Here is a 17,085-nt window from a genome sequence, read left to right on the forward strand (position 1 = left end):
ACATATTTGAATCCCCAAAGTTACTTGTCAAAAGACTCGTTGAATTTAAATGTAGAATTAAAATGGAAAGAAAATCCATCATTTAAAAAACTGGAAAAACTGAGACCCAGTCACTGACCCAGACACTGATGTGACTTTTTAAGTCAGAGAGCAGATGGGGAACTAATAATCTTCTGAATAAACTTCCTTCCATCAATCCTGAAAGCTTGGAATGTTTACTTCTGTTTTTAAGAGAGAATGTAAGCCTTAAGAGAAGGTAAATTGTAAGTGACAAGAAAAAGAAGAAGAAAAATAAATTAGTTACAAAGAGTGTAATATGTAAGGAAGGGGATAAGTTTTTAGTCATTTTGTGGACAGAGAACTACAGTCAGCTGGGTTCAGTGCCATTATGGAAAATCAAGAAATCAGTAGATATATTTAAAACTTCATCTCTGATCAGGCCTATGTTTCTCTTTACTTTCTCAAAAACATCAAATATATGCTGTGGTTATAAAAATAATAGAAGCTCAATTCTTTCTCCTTAAAAGTAAATGTTTTCCCAATGCCTAGCTATAGTAATTATTTCACTGTATTTCTTTAGTCTTATGCTAAATAGTAAATTATTTTGTTCTTTGCCTTTGAGGAGTTTTACCCCTGGATATGTGTGTGTGTGGGGGGGGGGGGAGATAGAAAGAGGGAAATATGTTTGGATTAGAAGACTTCTGAGATACTGACTTTTTCTCTGCACTACTCTACCTGATATAATGATTTGAAAAAGATTATTGCAATGGAACCATATCCTCTATTACCTTCCCTTGTAAAGTAAAATACTATTTAGAACAGAAAAGTCATTTATTCCAAGAGCTAATATTCACACTTGATGTTAACAGATATATGATACATTTAAATTAGAGCATTTCTTTTATAAAACAATCAACTGAAGCTAAGATACAAGACACAAATATAATGAAAAATTTTAAGTATCATTTTAATTTCCTATATTTATTTCTCTTATTGACACAAGACTAATGAAGAGGGACATATTATATTACTTTTACAATTTAAAACTTTACCACTAGTTCAGGGAAAATCTAGTAAAAACTTGTGTTTATCAAAAAACAGCTTTAATATCTACTTATGTTTAATGAAGTTATTTTTTAATAAAAATCCATTTAAGGCATATTATTCATGAGGACATTACAAATATATTAGACTGAGATTTCTGTAAAACAGACATTTAAAGGTCCCTAGCCACATAGGAGATACTGTTCAACAAAAAAAGCTGCAGTTATATTTTTGAAAAGCTTAACAAATGTTTTTAATAACAGCTGATATTTTCTCAAAATGCAAACTTAGTGACTCTGAGGTTATACAATATGAACTTATTTTCCCATAATCTTTAAGGAACTAAGAGGAGAGAGAAAAATGGACCCTTGGTTAATAAAACAGTAGCCAAAACACTTTATTAAAATTTGATACATCTATGAAACTTATCAAGATATTTTCCCTTTCTTTACACAGTTATAAGTATTTTGATTATCTTATTTCTAACTCTATAATAATTCCAAATCTAATGTGAATTACAAAGTTTGTACAACATTTTATTTTTTCCTTTTGCACTCAAGTATCATTAAAATGAAAGAGAATAAAAACAGTACTCCCCTTGCAGGGGATTAGTTTAGTAATTATTTTATACAACACTCTCTTTTGTTATCATTTGCAAGTACGGTGTACTGAATCCTTATTTGTGTGAAATGACTCTGAGATGCTGCTATTAAGGTCTACACTAAAAACTAGAGTTACAAAAAGTACAAGGAAGGGGATGAGGGTAAATGTTTTTTACAGTCTCTAGGTATGTTGACACCCCTTTTAATTTTCTTTAAAAACTCCATAACTTGAGGTTTTTTATCCTTGGTCTGATATGATGATCCCTAGAATATAATCCAGGTCCTCTTTATCAATTGACTATGAAGTGCATTTACTCCAGTCCAGGTACCATGGGTATTGACAACTTTTGATAGGGAAGAAGTACTGAAGTCATATGAAAGCATTGAAGAGAGACCTTAAGAAGCAACTCTGGAAAAGGTCTTCAGAAAGGGTTAACAGGAGCGTGATCTAAAGATATCAGGGTGAGAGGGCAGTGGTAACTTTCAGTTTGCTAGTTTTTATACAGGTCCATTTACTCTGGAGAAATGACTTGTGAGTTCTTAGCAGGGAGGAATGCAATTTACTTTATGAATTAATCACTCTAACAACATGTACACATTCAGCCTAGTGGATTTTCTCAATGAGAATCATCTTTATTCCAAAAAGCACGTTTACTCTTTATAAATTATATTCATGTTTTGTGTCAATATCAAAAACACACAGATAATAAATTACCATAGCCAAAATTAAAGTTAATTCATTATTTGGAGAGCATAGATCTTTTGAATATAATACAAACATATTAAATTTATAATTACAATTTCAGTAAAAGTTCACATTTGTTCTTTTCCACTCTGGAAAAAAAGGATAAAATGGAGACTTTCTCATATTTTTAAATCAACAATGAATATATTGGGATAGCTATAAATGTATGGATACTTTAAATGTATCATAATTCAAACAGTAAAAATCTTAAAAATGATCGTACTAAGTAGTACACTAAAAATGAAAAGTGATATTTTACTGCTTCCCTGGGTGATCTCATAATCACTTTTACCCTGGCTTTAGCAACTTTTAATGTGAAATACTCATTATGCAAATTAAATAGAAATTTTTGATTTTCAAAGAATTTAGAGCTATTTTACTGCTTTATCGATACTGCAAGAAATTCTGCAATAACGTTGGCAACTGGAGCTGTGGAATAAGATGCAATCTTGGTCTTCCTATGCAATTTCGGATACAGAGTCGACAGAGTTGGCAAAGAGAGCTTGGGGTAGCTACAAAAAGACATGAACATTTCTGTTAATTAAAATCCAAATGAGTTTTTATATGTGGCAAGATATATGAAATGAAATCATAAGACCCTACAAGGCTTATTAGGAAGTGAGTATAGTATGACCAGTATACTGGGAAACTTTATATAAGCATTCATGTTACTTTTACTTATGAGATCTTATAATTGAGATATATGCCATGCATGTTCATTAAAACATTATCATCTTCAATCTTATGAAAGAATCATTGCATTAAAAGCCTCAGAAAGAAATTGTGCTTTTTGAAGGAGATATAAATAAAAAAAAAAAACCAAAAGCTTTATGTATTACAAGGAGAAATTTAAAAATTATGCATTTTCCCTTAAGTTTAACATTTAAGCTAAAGAAAACTTTTATTATAGTCTCTGAACCAGGCTTAACAAATTCTGTTTTAGAACAAGAGTCTTAAGTGTTAAAATCATTCCTTATTATGTTTCTTCAATGTATTACAGAAGGCACATGCCCTTATAAAATGGGGCATGTTTCCAAATATAAATTAACAGATATTATATCAGAACTACATATTATGCATTGTCAAAACAAGCTTAATATATTTAAACAGAGAAATGTGAACATTTGGATATGATGAAAAAAGGAAATTAAAATTATCATGCTATCTTCTTTGTAGATAAGTTGGAAGTATTTCCACTTCCACGAAAAATATTCCAAATTATAAGCCATTATTATTTTACATGGCAACAAAAAGTCTTTCAGTTTCATCTGTTTGGGGCAAATATTCTTTTGTTCACATATGTCTTTCTTACCTTCATGTTGAAGCAGTATTCTCTCTACCATACTGTTAGATATAGATACATCTATAGGTCGCAGAAGCTCTGTATTTTTGGCATTGATATCTGCTCCAAATTCTAGTAGTAAGTTTACAATTTCTGTACTGGATTGTTGAGCAGCAGCATGTAACGGAGTATCCCAATATTTGCCTTTCTGCACATCAGCACCTACACGTGAATAAGGAGTAATGACAAACACACACAAAATATTATTAGATGAGTCAGTTCCTATGTGGGGAAGAAAGGGAAGGTCCTTGAAGAAGCGGGACAAAAGGTACCTCTACTTTGTAATGACTTATTTCTTTATACACACACACACACACACACACACACACACACACACACACACACACACACATATATCTTATATCTTCTTATATCTTTATATATACACATATATCTTTATATGGGCATATATATTAACGTATATCATGTATATTTCTCATATACACATATTACATGTATCAAAATCTTAAGCATGGTACCTTCAGATGGGGAGGTACACACACATGGTATAGTCTTCTCAAATACTTTATTGTATTCTTGAAAGATCTCATAATAAAGAGATTTTAAATGTTTCCAAAAGTAATTGTATTAACTAATATAAACAGGGCATGATTAAGTTCACACATATCTATTTTCATGACAGATGACAGCTCTTAGGATTATTCAAGAGCTTATCACTTTTTTTCTTTTCACTTATTTTAAGATAATAGAGGTCTTTAATTTCTTAGAAAAGTCATGAATCTAGACATGTGATCCATTTAGGTAAAATGTATACAGATTTTCCTGCCACTTTTCACTTGTGTAGATTCCATCAATAAATATATAGACACTGAGCCTCTCAAGTGCAAAAGTACATCAATGATATCTGTGTGCAAAGTAAACATTTTAAAAATGCTCACAACCCTACAATGTAAACTTCCCTATTGCATAATTATTGTATCCTTACATGGTGATCATTTAATGCATGTACGATGAAAAAAATGATATTTAAAATTGTAAGATTATAATCCCATTTTCTGGTACATAAATGGTTACAACACCAAGAAATGTCTATCAGTAAAAATGTGTAAGTTCTTTTCAACTCTGTTTGCTGAAGCTGTTTGAAAACTTAATGAACTATATGAGAAGCAGTAAATTTTAAGTGTTTCTTTATGTCCCTTCTGCTATTTTCAAATTTCCATAAGTATAATAGTTTTCAATATTTTTAAAATATATATAAAATGTTTAGTGGGAAAATTATATTCCACAGCAAAATTTTCATAAAGAAAGCATAGACTCTATTAGTTATTTTATGAGAGAATGGGGCATGAACATAATAATCAATCAGCCATTACTAACAGCACTTTCTCAATATTTTTAAGCCCATTATAAAATGTTTCTGTTAAAAAAAAATCAGGGATATTAAAGCATAAGTCCAATGTTTTTTCCAAATTTATGGGAGAGCATGGCTAGAAAATAACATTCTGCCAACTCAATAACAGGATTCATGTTTAAGACCCTAGATATGAGAATAAAATAATAGACGCTGACTCTACTTGTAAGAAGTTTATAAACAAGATAATGTAAGTAATATATAAAAGGGTTATTATTAAAATATGTTTGAATGTATTAGGGGATCAACTATCAATAACTAAACAATAACTAAACAATAAGTAGCATAGAAATATATCCATTTTCTCCCCCCCCCTTTCTCTCTCTCTCTCTTTCTCTCTCTCTCTCTTTTTGTATATTCTAAGCATCTACCCATGAGAGGGAGGGACTGTGCTAGAGGGATGATGTGGGAAGGGGGCATAATCCACATCCTAAAGGAGCTCCTAGTCCTTTGGTGGTAGAGACCCCTATGGTCTCAACATTCTAGGAATGTTTCTCAGGGGGTTAAAGCTGAATCTTGAGTCATTTCATGTAAGTGGGAAAGAGTATTAATTCTTTTCGAGTAAACAGAACAAAACATAAAGACTCATTAAAAACGTGAGTTTTTATGGTTGGTAGACTATAAGGCCATCCAAGCAGTCACTACCCCTAAATTTTCTTTTCATAGATTTATTTACAGATATATACATATTTAGCAACATTATATTCAACCTTGAGGATCTTAATTTTATGATCTTTCATAAGGAGGGCTTTCAGGCTCCTTTATATCCAAATGTCTGCTAATGCTGTGTGTGCAAAATATAGATTGTATATTAATCTGTCAGGTTTGAAGTATTTTCATAAAGAATGAGATTCTTTTTTATTGGTTATATATTCATACAGGATTTATAAGGGAAAATATTTTCAATGAAAACATTACTAGCAATGAGATATAACTTTTAAAGGTACTTAGAGAAATGTGTAACTGCTTATGTAAGGAACGGAATGGAAAATGTTTTAAAGACAAGTACCTGCATAAAGAAGTTTCCAAATGCAATGGAATTGCTGTGACATGCAAGCTACATAGAGAGGAGTTCCCAAATGAGGAACGTCTTGGTCAACATCTATGCCCCAGGATATCAGTATGTCGAGACATTCATGGTGACCTGCCAACACAAATGAGATGAGTTCACTTTTGCTTTCACTACCCCCCAACACACAAGCACCTCAACCCATGCTTCCCACTAAAATGTAATTTACTAAAGGGTAAATGGAACACTGAATGTCAAGGATCTCTCTTCCCTTTTCACTTAATCCCCTCTCTAAATTACCTTTACTGGCAGCCTCATGTGTGGGAGATGGAAGACAGGATTCCAGCTGGACCTTGGCACCATATTCCAAAAGAAGTTCTGTACAGCTGGCACTGCCTTGTGAGCATGCATTGAATAACGGAGTCACGCCATCTATTGTGATTGCATTTACCTAAATCAAACCCAAAACCCTAAGAATAAGATTTATGAATCACACGCGACTAACTTAGTTATATATTTTCAAGATATGCAATTGCCAACCAAAGTAACTGGGAAACTGTGTGCTATAAATATGACAAAGTGTATTTAGTTCTTACAGATCAATAAAAAAGTTTTAAAACTTCAAGAGGTAAATAAATAGAAATACAATATGGCAGATAGTTCACAGAAATAGGCATACAACCACTGGAGAGCATGAAAAAAAAATTCAATTATTGAACAAAAATGAATTTAATGATTAGATAAATTTCAGTGAGGAAAACAAATGAAAAAAACATAATATTGACAAAAGTTGTGCTGAAGCCTCTTTACTGTGGTTGTTTAAATTGGTAAAATTGGTCATTCTATTTCTGAGAATTTATCTGAGGAAAATCATTGAAAAAAAATGAGCCAATATTATAGGCCTGAAGGTATTCCTTCAGAGTTATGAAAACAAACAATAACCTAAAGAATATTCTATATTATTATGCCATGTCACCCATTCATATGATTGTTAGAAGTTCTTTTCAGATTGTAACGAGAAGGCAAAGGCAATTCAAGGGCTTTATTTTTATTCTGTTATTTTTGAAAACTACTGAGAAAGAAGGACAGAAAAGAAAAATGCTTACGTTAGCTCCGGCTTGCAGAAGAGCTCTGGCACAGGCCACATGATCTCCCAGGCAGGCTTCGTGCAATGGGGTGACATGGTCTATGGTGACGGCATTCACATTATAACCCTAAGCATGACAAACCATTTTGAAAGGTGAGCAAAGAGTTGTATGAAATCATCTCCCTAAATGTCATTAGAGAATGATACATTTAAAGATCAAAGAATCTCAGGCAAATCAGTTTCTGGTTCAGTAGGATTGGCCAGTTTGAATGCCATAGAGTCAGTCAGTTGCCAAAACTCCTTAGCTCCTCTCCTCTAGTTATTCACAATGTGTATTACACATATCATAACTAAATCAGCCCACTGTGACCTAGAATACTAGAACTTACCTACGTTCTGGTGCCTGTTATACCACCTCCCTCTACCCTCCCTCACCCCACCCTTTTCTGCTTCTAGTAATCACTATTCTACATTTAGATCGATGGTTTTAGCTTTTTTTGCATGCTGTATTTGTCTTTATGTGTCTGACTTATTTCTCTGAATATCCTCCAGTTCCTCCATGTATTACAACTGATAGGATATCTTTCTTTTTGATAATCCAACAATATTCCAAGGTACCACATTTTCGTTATCCATTCATCCATTAATGGGCATCTAGGTCGATTCTGTATCTTTGCAATTGTGAACAGTGTTGCAATCAACATAAGAGTAAAGGTATTTCTTGGATATGCTGATCATTTCCTTTGGAGCAGGAAGTTTCCAAATATAAAGTAATGATAAAGAGATGGAAATATTAATTGCTCCTGATTTGATTGGTATACAGTATATGCACAAATTGAAATATCACACTGTACTCCATAAATAGGCAGAATTATTGTTATTCAGAAATTGTTTAAAATATTTAAGGAAATGAAAACACTACCTTGATTTGCTTATTACACACTATATACATGTATCGAATTATCACAGTATAGCCCATAAATATGTAAAATTAAATTTTTTTAAAAAAATCTTCTTAGCCCCAATGTTGTAGTACCATTGTGCTGTGAAATAATAATATTTTAAGTATTTTGTTCAACAGGTTCTGGTATTTTTTAAAATTTTGCTTTCTTTTGTTTTTTGGTACCAGTGATTGAACTCAGGGGGACTAGACCACTGAGTCAAATCCCAAGCCCTATTTTGAATTTTACATAGAGACAGACTCTCACTGAGTTGCTTAGTACCTCACTTTACTAAGGCTGGCTTTGAACTCATGATCCTTCTAATTCAGCCTCCTGAGCTGCTGAGATTACAGGCATGTACCACCGCACCTAGCCTAATTATGCTTTCTTAAATGTTTTTTTTTTCTGTTGTTGTTTTTTGGGGGGAGGTGTCTTTATTTTGTTTGGATTTTTTTGGGTGAAATTATAGACTATTTATAGGCTGGATCACTTGTTTTGATTAGGGCTACAAAATTACAAGTCAGTCTAGACGGGGGGGGTAAATACTATAGAATTTAATAAACTGCTTTGTAAATTTCTATCACTAGAAAGAATATGACTAAATTATAGACCAGGATTAAGAACTCTGACTATAGAGTCAGAGAGTTAAAAGCCTAGCTCCATTATGCAGTAACCTTTGTGATTTGGACAAATACCTTATCTTTTGAAGTTTAGGGTTATCATGAGGATTAAATGAAGTGAAACCTGTAAAGCAATTATCATTATAGCACCCAGCCCAGTGTATAGGAAATATTAGGTTTTGTTTTCTTTTTCAGTCAATACTAAGTAAATACTTTTTAACTGTATTTCCATTAAACTGACCCTGTAAGACTAAAATAGTTAAATACTAGGGCATGACATTCTTTGCCTTTTTGCTGTCACTAGTAGTTCATTGTCTATCAACAAACATACTAAGCACTATTATTTAAGGAAGAATTTCAGGCCAAATCCTCCTAACATATTACAGATTAGTAATCTGTAGTTACCCAGAATGGACATGAAGAATCAGAAAATGAAGGTACAAATAGAGAATAACACCAAATCTTTGTCATTAGCAAGTGGAAATTTTTAAGATCCTCTAATTATCCCTGCAAAGATTTCAAGTTGCTAGCCAGTAGATTTGGAGAGCTGCCCCAGACTGCTGCAGAGTGGCCGGGTGACACAAGCATGTGAGAAGGTCGAGGTTCCCTTCCACATGGCGCCCTGGGGCAGCTTCACACTCTTCTTGGCTGGCCTGCCCGGGGATAGGAGATACACATTGAGAAATACCTTAGGACCGCCCTCTTCTCAAAGACCTGCGTGACACTCTGAGGGATTACCATTTGAAATTACTGACCTTTTTATAGGGCATATTTCCCCCTCATCAAGGGATGAGCAAAACAAAATAGTCACATGGTTGTCACAGAACTGGTTGGCCCCAAGACAGCGTCTCATGCACATCTTCATTTTGCAGATGAGAAAATGGAGCTGGGATAGACAGTGGGTCAGCCCTAGTGCCAGCCCAGAATCCAGGTCTCCTGAGCCCTAGGCAGTGACATTTAAACTGGGCCACGGGACTCTTCGTTGTCCTTTGATACTGGGAAACACTAGTACAGTGACTCCTAGAACTGGGTGTATATTTAAATCAGAATGGAATCTTAAAAAAATAAAATGCACAGGCCAGTGTCAGGTACCCTGTTTCAAGAAGCAATCTCTTTCCACTTTTCCTCTGGTGAGTCTGATGAGCAGGCAGGTGTAGAAATGAACATTCTATTGCCTTCATAGACAATTCCCCACATTACAGATTACCATGTCACAAAAAGATTGTTTCAGAATCTAGTCTAATCACCCTTTGTGGTTGTTATGTGATTAAGTCTCCGATTAGCTATGCGCAATAGACAGAGTTAAGCATATTTTGAACGATTAATAAATAATCCATCCAATTACTAATTACTTAAATTTCTATCAATGAACCAATATACCATATGAGAAATTTAAAATACTAAGACATAGGATTATAACAAAATATTTATAAAGTAATTTCAAAGATCAATGAGAAACTACTGACTTGCCTGGCACAAGTTAAAAGGGCAGTAGTAAAATTTAAGCAATTTTAGTATTTTTTAATTGATTTGTTTTGACGATGTCCTATGCTGATAGGAAGGGGGCATGTCTAAACTATATGTAATATTTTACCTGTGATAATAATGTTCTCAGAGCAAGGAGACGACCTTGACTTGCAGCTTCATGTAGCGGTGATCGATCTGCCCAGGAACCTGTCAAAAGAGAAAGAAAACCAAAATTAGTGAGTCAAAGCAAACCCTAATAAGCTCAATCAATTCCCATGTCATATAAATGATTTGCACTCAGCATATTCCACAGGGTGACCCAGACACACTTTTCCTACCTGGTAGGAAATTTGATTTTTATCAGAAGGACCCAAATAAGTAGTTTTGTTTGTTCTGCAATTGATTTACCTCAGACTCAACCATAGCTATCGAGTTGTTCTCCAAAGAGGATAAAGATTAGGTCACCAGATAGGTCACCAAAAAAATAACCTTTATTTCACAATTTTTCAGACAGAACCAGAATTTTTTATTTTTTATTTTTTAGAAGTGACAGCAGCCAGAATACTCACCTCTCCACACTCTCAGCCTGCCCTGTCCCTGAGAGGTACTATATGTTGCCAAGGAACCCAAGTCTGAAATATGGAATGGTCTAGGTAGGACCTAAAAAGGGAATTTCTAGGTTTGGAGGGGCACAGGGCCAGCTGCATTTGAATTGGTGCTGACTGTCCATGTGACAGGTGTGGATGACCCTCCCCCTACACCCCATGCTCTGGCGATATTGCGCTGACCTGTCATAAGCCCCCAAGTTTTCTTCTTCTATGTCTTCTGCACCTTTTGGTCTCTTCACATGAGAAATCTACCTTTCCTTTACCCCAGTACTTGTTGGTACCCAGCCACCACTCAGAGGCCCAGCCTCCACTCCCATTTTCCTCACCCTGTGGTCACCTAGGTGGTTTTTAAAATATACCAGGTTGGTGCACAGTGATTTTCCTGTAATTTAAACAGGACCAACACTGTTGGTTCAATTTACTAGACATGAGAGGTAATATTAGAGGTTTTGATGTGATTAAATGAATAGATTATGCACACCAGAAAAAAAATTTCATTTGAAGGTTACCGCTGGCTCATAAAGCAACACTAGCGAGAGAGAAAAAACTTCCCAGCAGAAGATGATTATGGTTGCTAATATCTGTCTTCCTGTCTACTACCTCTTTTCTCCCACTTTCTAAATCCAGGGGATACAATAGATTAAAATACTTTTAAATTTGATTCTAGCACAATAAATAAACTTACTTAATTGGTAATCAGAAATACAAGTTTATGAAAAGCACTTCTAAAGTTTGTTTAAATAGGCTAAGAAAATTATTGGAAACACAGCTGCAGTAGAATAAGGTACTTTAGAAACCATCTCCTATCCCCAACTTTCTGTGCTTTGAAAAAATCTATACATGATTCCTCCTATTATTCTATAATATAGTCTTACCACAGAGCTTTACCACCACACTGTAGGTGATATTCAAATTAATTCCATTAAAGAAAATTCAGGGCACATGACACAAGGTAAATGAAGCAATCCAGTGAGCTTGGTGCAGAGAGCAGAAGTTAATTGCCAATCACCCATCTTTTTATGTCTAATGATACTACAGGATTTTATTGGAAATACAAATCCTAAGGGAGAGGAGATAGAGTATGTCTTCTTACTGTTGATTTACCAGTAATGATCATAACAGCTAATGTTGAGTAGCACTAAGTGCATCGTCTAGCCCCTGCACACAGTGCTATACATAGTAAAATCACTACGTATAGTATTCCAGTTAGTTCTCACAATGATATGAGGTACATGCAATTACTATTTCTGTCTTAAAGTTGAGGAAATAAAATCTAGGAAAAATGAAGTAATGTAGAGGTCCACATATTCTATCTAAGCTCACGACTGATAATTCTAGTCATAGCCCTGTCCAGTGATCTGGGCCTTTGTTTTTTCTGTGGGCTCATTCAGAGTGATTTACTGTAGAAAAAGTAATTAGTTGCCTTCAAGGTCTTCCTGAAACAATAATGATACCTATTTTATGGAAGCCAGCAACAGAATGCTCAGTCAATAACTTGGTGAGAGTTACCTCCCAGGAATTTGGGACTAGAAGCAGTAGGACTCAATTCTCAGGGTCCTGCAAATGCCAGAAAACTAGTATGCATTGTATTCATTAAGTATAATTTACAATGTGTAAAACATACTCTGTAGGAATGAAAAAGAGCTTCAAAAATCTGTTGATTCCCTGAGCAGAAACTTAGCTGAATACTTTTCAGTCTTATCACATATATCTAAGAATCTGGGTTATGGAGCATCTCCTCTCCAAGTTCTTCTTGCTCTCCGGAGTGATTATTTTACAGTGTCAAGACTATATTGAATTCTTCCTTTCAGGTCAAATACTTTAAAGCTTATTTTAAAAATAACCTTAGTTTTCTTATCATTCCGAAAATTCTGCAGTTCATATAAGAAAACTGTCTGGAGCCATTAGGCTTATCTTTATCCCATGGTTATACATGGTTCAGAGAGAGACCCTGAGAATTAGGCACAAGCATAATACCACCTGCCTTCCCTGACAGACTTGAAGTTGTCCTGAATATATTTGGATTATTACTATTTCTATTTCCTTCCTTCCTTCCTTCCTTCCTTCCTTCCTTCCTTCCTTCCTTCCTTCCTTCCTTCCTTCCTTCCTTCCTTCCTTCCTTCCTTCCTTCCTTCCTTCCTTCCTTCCTTCCTTCCTTCCTTCCTTCCTTCCTTCCTTCCTTCCTTCCTTCCTTCCTTCCTTCCTTCCTTCCTTCCTTCCTTCCTTCCTTCCTTCCTTCCTTTCCTTCCTTTCCTTCATTTTTGAAACAGTATCTGGTTGTGTTGTCCAGGCTGAACTTGAACTCCTGGGGGCTATCAATTTCCCTATTCAGGCTCCCAAATAGCTAGGACTACAGTAGCACATCACCGCACCCTTCTGGATTATAGTTTTCAAAAGTATGAGATTAATGAAATTAATACCTGTGACAGGTTTCTGGTTGTGATGTATTTTCTCTTTCAAAATATACTGAAACTACAGCTATTATCAGCTGGAGACTTCAGTCTTGATTGGAAAGGGTCCTCCTGCAATGAGTGAAAACGTTCTGGAATTGCCTTAAAGTTCTGAGCATTGTTGGCAACCTTGGCAGCAACTGCCTGAGCTGAGAAAAGCTAGTTTCCTCATTGATAACCTGACTAAATAAAAACAAAAGAACACTGTTATAGTTTGGATGTGAGGTGTAACACAAGAGCTCATGTGTGAGACAATGCAAGAAGATTTGGAGGAGAAATGGGTTATGAGAGGCTTAACTCAGAGAATTAATCACCTGATGGGATTAACTAAGTGGTAACTGAAGGCAGGTAGGGTGTGGCTAGAGGAGGTGGGTCTTTGGGGTATACATTTTGTATCTGAGATTAATGAAATTAATACCTGTGATAGGTTTCTGGTTGTGATGTATTTTCTCTTTCAAAATATACTGAAACTACAGCTATTATCAGCTGGAGACTTCAGTCTTGATTGAAGCAAGTGGAGCTCTCTCTTTCTGTTGCCTAATCACCATGTGAGCCGCTTCCCTCCGCCACACTCTCCTGTCATGATGTTCTGCCTTCCCTCAAGCCCTGAGAAATGGAGCCTACTGTCTATGGACTGAGACCTCTGAAACTGTCAGCCCCCAAATAAACTCTTCCTCCTCTAAAATTGTTCTTGTCAAGTCTTTTAGTCACAGCAGTAAAAAAGCTGACTAAAACAAACACTTAATTCAGTCCTGACCATGTGTCAGGAACTGCCCAAATTGCTGGTCACAAGTTTTCTTGTTAATGCTCCCATGGATCTTTAGAGATAGGCACAACTATTTTCCCCATTTTAAAGGTGAGGAAACTAAGACATGGGGAAGTTAAGTAACTCACCCAAGGTCACATAGCTTCTAGTTATGAACGTCAAATTCAAACTGTAACCTCAGCTCCGAAGATAATATTTTTTAAAATATTTTTTTATTTGTCCATGGACCTTTATTTTATTTATATATGCGGTGCCAAGAATCAAACCTAGTTCCTCACACATGCCAGGTAAGCACTCTGCCACTGAGCCACAACCCCAGCCCCTAGAGATAATATTTTAAATTCTGTGTAATCCTGCCTCTCAACACACACATGCACACAATATACAGTATGCTAAGTATTTTAGTAAATGATACTACTATAAATCTCTTTGGAAATTTATTGGCTCTATTTCATTGGTCTATTTTTCCTTCCAACACCCCTCTAATCTAAACAACAATTTTATTTTATTCTTAGTAAAAGTATGCCATTGCTGTGACAAGATAAGGTTTACTGAGCAGTATAGGAAAGTTTCTATATTTTTGCAAAAGAAACAAAACAAAAAACTCATTAGTTCTGTGGATTCAAATTAAAGGTATTTTTCTCATATTGGATATGTTTCTTAGATATTCAGAAAGCTTTAATTATGTTCTCAGTTTTTATTAATCATCTCTTAAAACTTTTAAATACAGCCTGTTTCACCATACTCCTTTTCACTATATTTTTTTCCACACTCCAATTTCAGGATTAAAAAAAAAAATCAATGAAGATTAAGTCATATCAAGTCTTTATAAAAGAAAATAAAAAGCAAATTCCTAAGTATGCCCTAGAAAAGGTACCAGTCCCACTGAGTTTCATGCACCTGTTTATCTTGAGTTCCAGAGCAATGACTATTGAGTTGTAAAATTTAACACACTCTAAGTCTCAAAGGAAGACTAAATTATATTTTTTCTATTTATAGTTAGGTATATATTTTAAAGTTTCCTAACATTATTCCTTGCTTATCTAGAAAAAATAGTAAGCCAGACAATGAATTGAGTTTTCAGTTGCAACAGGAATTACTAGTATTAGGTTTTGTGTATTATTTATTTGCAGTGTACAACAGTGCTATCTTGAATTCAAAGCAGAACTGTAATAATGCACATCATTAAATATTAGTTGACCGGACAAAATTTGGTTGCAAATTAATAATTTATAAAAAATTGGAACATTATGTCCTCACTAAGTAAAATGCAAAATTCATCATCATAAACAATGTTTGTTGGGGGAATGATCACATTTTGAGTTCCAGCTTCTAAGACGAAACCTGATGTTTATAAGTCACATGCATTCGTTTGTTTTATCATTAACAACATTGATTACAGAGTGAAACTCTAAAAGAACTTTAGAACATATATCAATTTTCATTGTGAATATTTAAACAAGAAAATATGAAAATTATAACATTAATTTTCCAAATAGATTGCATATGAGAAACCACTAGGTTAAGTTATTAATAAAATTTTAAATAATCAGTGCTTAAATATATGTTTTAAATTAACTTGCAATATTTGTAATGATCAGATTTTCCCTTCCTGCATAATGACTTAATAACTTTACTACCTTTACCTCTGAAAACCACATGCCAAGAGGGCTTGGGGTATAGCTCAGTTGGTAGAGTGCTTGCCTCACATGCATAAGGTCTTGGGTTCAATCCCCAGTATCCCCCCAAGAAAATATGCTAAATTATATGATGCTGAGTTATTATTGCTGCTGTTATTCCACTGTCACTAGCTAACATGACAATTAACTAGAATCAAGGATTGGCAGAAACCTGGAGGAAATGGCCTTTTCAATTCATTTTGGACCTATTTCTAGTATATTATGAAGACCTTTATGGGGCAACAAAGCTAACAATATTTCCAGCTGAGGGCTACTTGATATTCCTCCCAGCCCACTCTCTGTCTTTGCATTCTAATGTGTTTGTTCTTCAAAACGATTGCATTAGCCTTCTGAACAATTTTTGCATTACTTGCTGGTGTTTCAGAGAAACAGAGAGAAAGAAAAGGAAAATGATCATTTCAAAAACGGTCACACAAAGGCCAAAATACATCTTTTCTTTCCTAAGTAATAAGAAATAAAGCCATATCAACCTATGAAAGGAATAATTTATAGAGCATGTCTGCCCCCAAAGAAGAAAGCCTTTTGCTTTGAATTTTGCTTGCTGAACTCCCAAGCAACTCCACCTCATTTTGCTTCTTTGTAATTCCTTCAGAAAACTTCTGTAATCTGGTAACACAAGAATCAAAGGGCACTAGGATCATTTTCCAAGTTCTCTTTTGAAGTAAGTCTTCATCCTATCCTGGTTTTCCCCTTCAATATCTGAAATTTAGCAACCACAGGTTTGTATTCAAATACATGCAATAATAAATATTTTACCTTTCAATAGGGATATGGCTTTATATCAGATTTAATAAGCTCTCTCAAGATCAAACAAAATATAAATCTCTCCATGTATAACTGTCTAGTAGATTTACAACGGTGTTAGACTTTAATAGAGTACCTAGGATAAAAAAAACAAAACCCCTACTTAAAAAAATGTTCAATTTAACTCTTTAGGATAAATTATTCAGTATGAAATTGTTTTACAAAATATCTGCAACTTTCATCATGTTAATCAAGTGCCTACTGTTACGGCTCTGTAGCTACACAGGAGGGTGACTCTGCCTATATTTAGAAACAACACTAGTTCCCAGACATCTGGTACATAATTTACAGGGTGAAAGCCTGCCCTGTTTTGTAAATATCACATTGCTCTAGAAAAAACATTCATGGTTTAAAATATGAATAGTTTTGTAAAGGTCTATACCATACCTAAATCACCATCTCCCCATGGCACTTCAAGCCAGCCACTGTTGAAGTAGATCCGACTCATATCTTTTTATATCAGCATGAAAAATAAAATCACTTGTCATTTGCTAGTCTGCTACGGCCATCTTAAGAAGCCCTAAGCTC

The 17,085-nt window shown here is 34.6% G+C and overlaps 1 protein-coding gene across 3 annotated transcripts in view; it reads right to left on the reverse strand.

Annotated features, from left to right (window-relative positions):
- Positions 1-861: 861 nt before the first annotated feature.
- Positions 862-17,085, reverse strand: part of ASB5 (ankyrin repeat and SOCS box containing 5) — a 47,720-nt gene continuing 31,496 nt past the window's right edge. For 2 of the 3 annotated variants that reach the window (XM_079141038.1, XM_079141039.1), the window contains exons 2-7: positions 10,357-10,436; positions 7,221-7,328; positions 6,415-6,565; positions 6,115-6,249; positions 3,704-3,895; positions 862-2,903 (exon numbers count right to left, since the gene is read on the reverse strand). In XM_079141038.1, coding sequence (XP_078997164.1) covers positions 2,776-2,903; positions 3,704-3,895; positions 6,115-6,249; positions 6,415-6,565; positions 7,221-7,328; positions 10,357-10,436 — 794 coding nt within the window. In that variant the 3' untranslated portion in view covers positions 862-2,775. Of the gene's footprint in view, positions 2,904-3,703; positions 3,896-6,114; positions 6,250-6,414; positions 6,566-7,220; positions 7,329-10,356; positions 10,437-16,944; positions 17,021-17,085 lie in introns of those variants that run through there. The other variant, XM_079141040.1, reaches the window with a different exon arrangement.

This window comes from Sciurus vulgaris, assembly GCF_902686455.1.
Source record: "Sciurus vulgaris genome assembly, chromosome: 5".
NCBI lineage: Eukaryota > Metazoa > Chordata > Mammalia > Rodentia > Sciuridae > Sciurus > Sciurus vulgaris.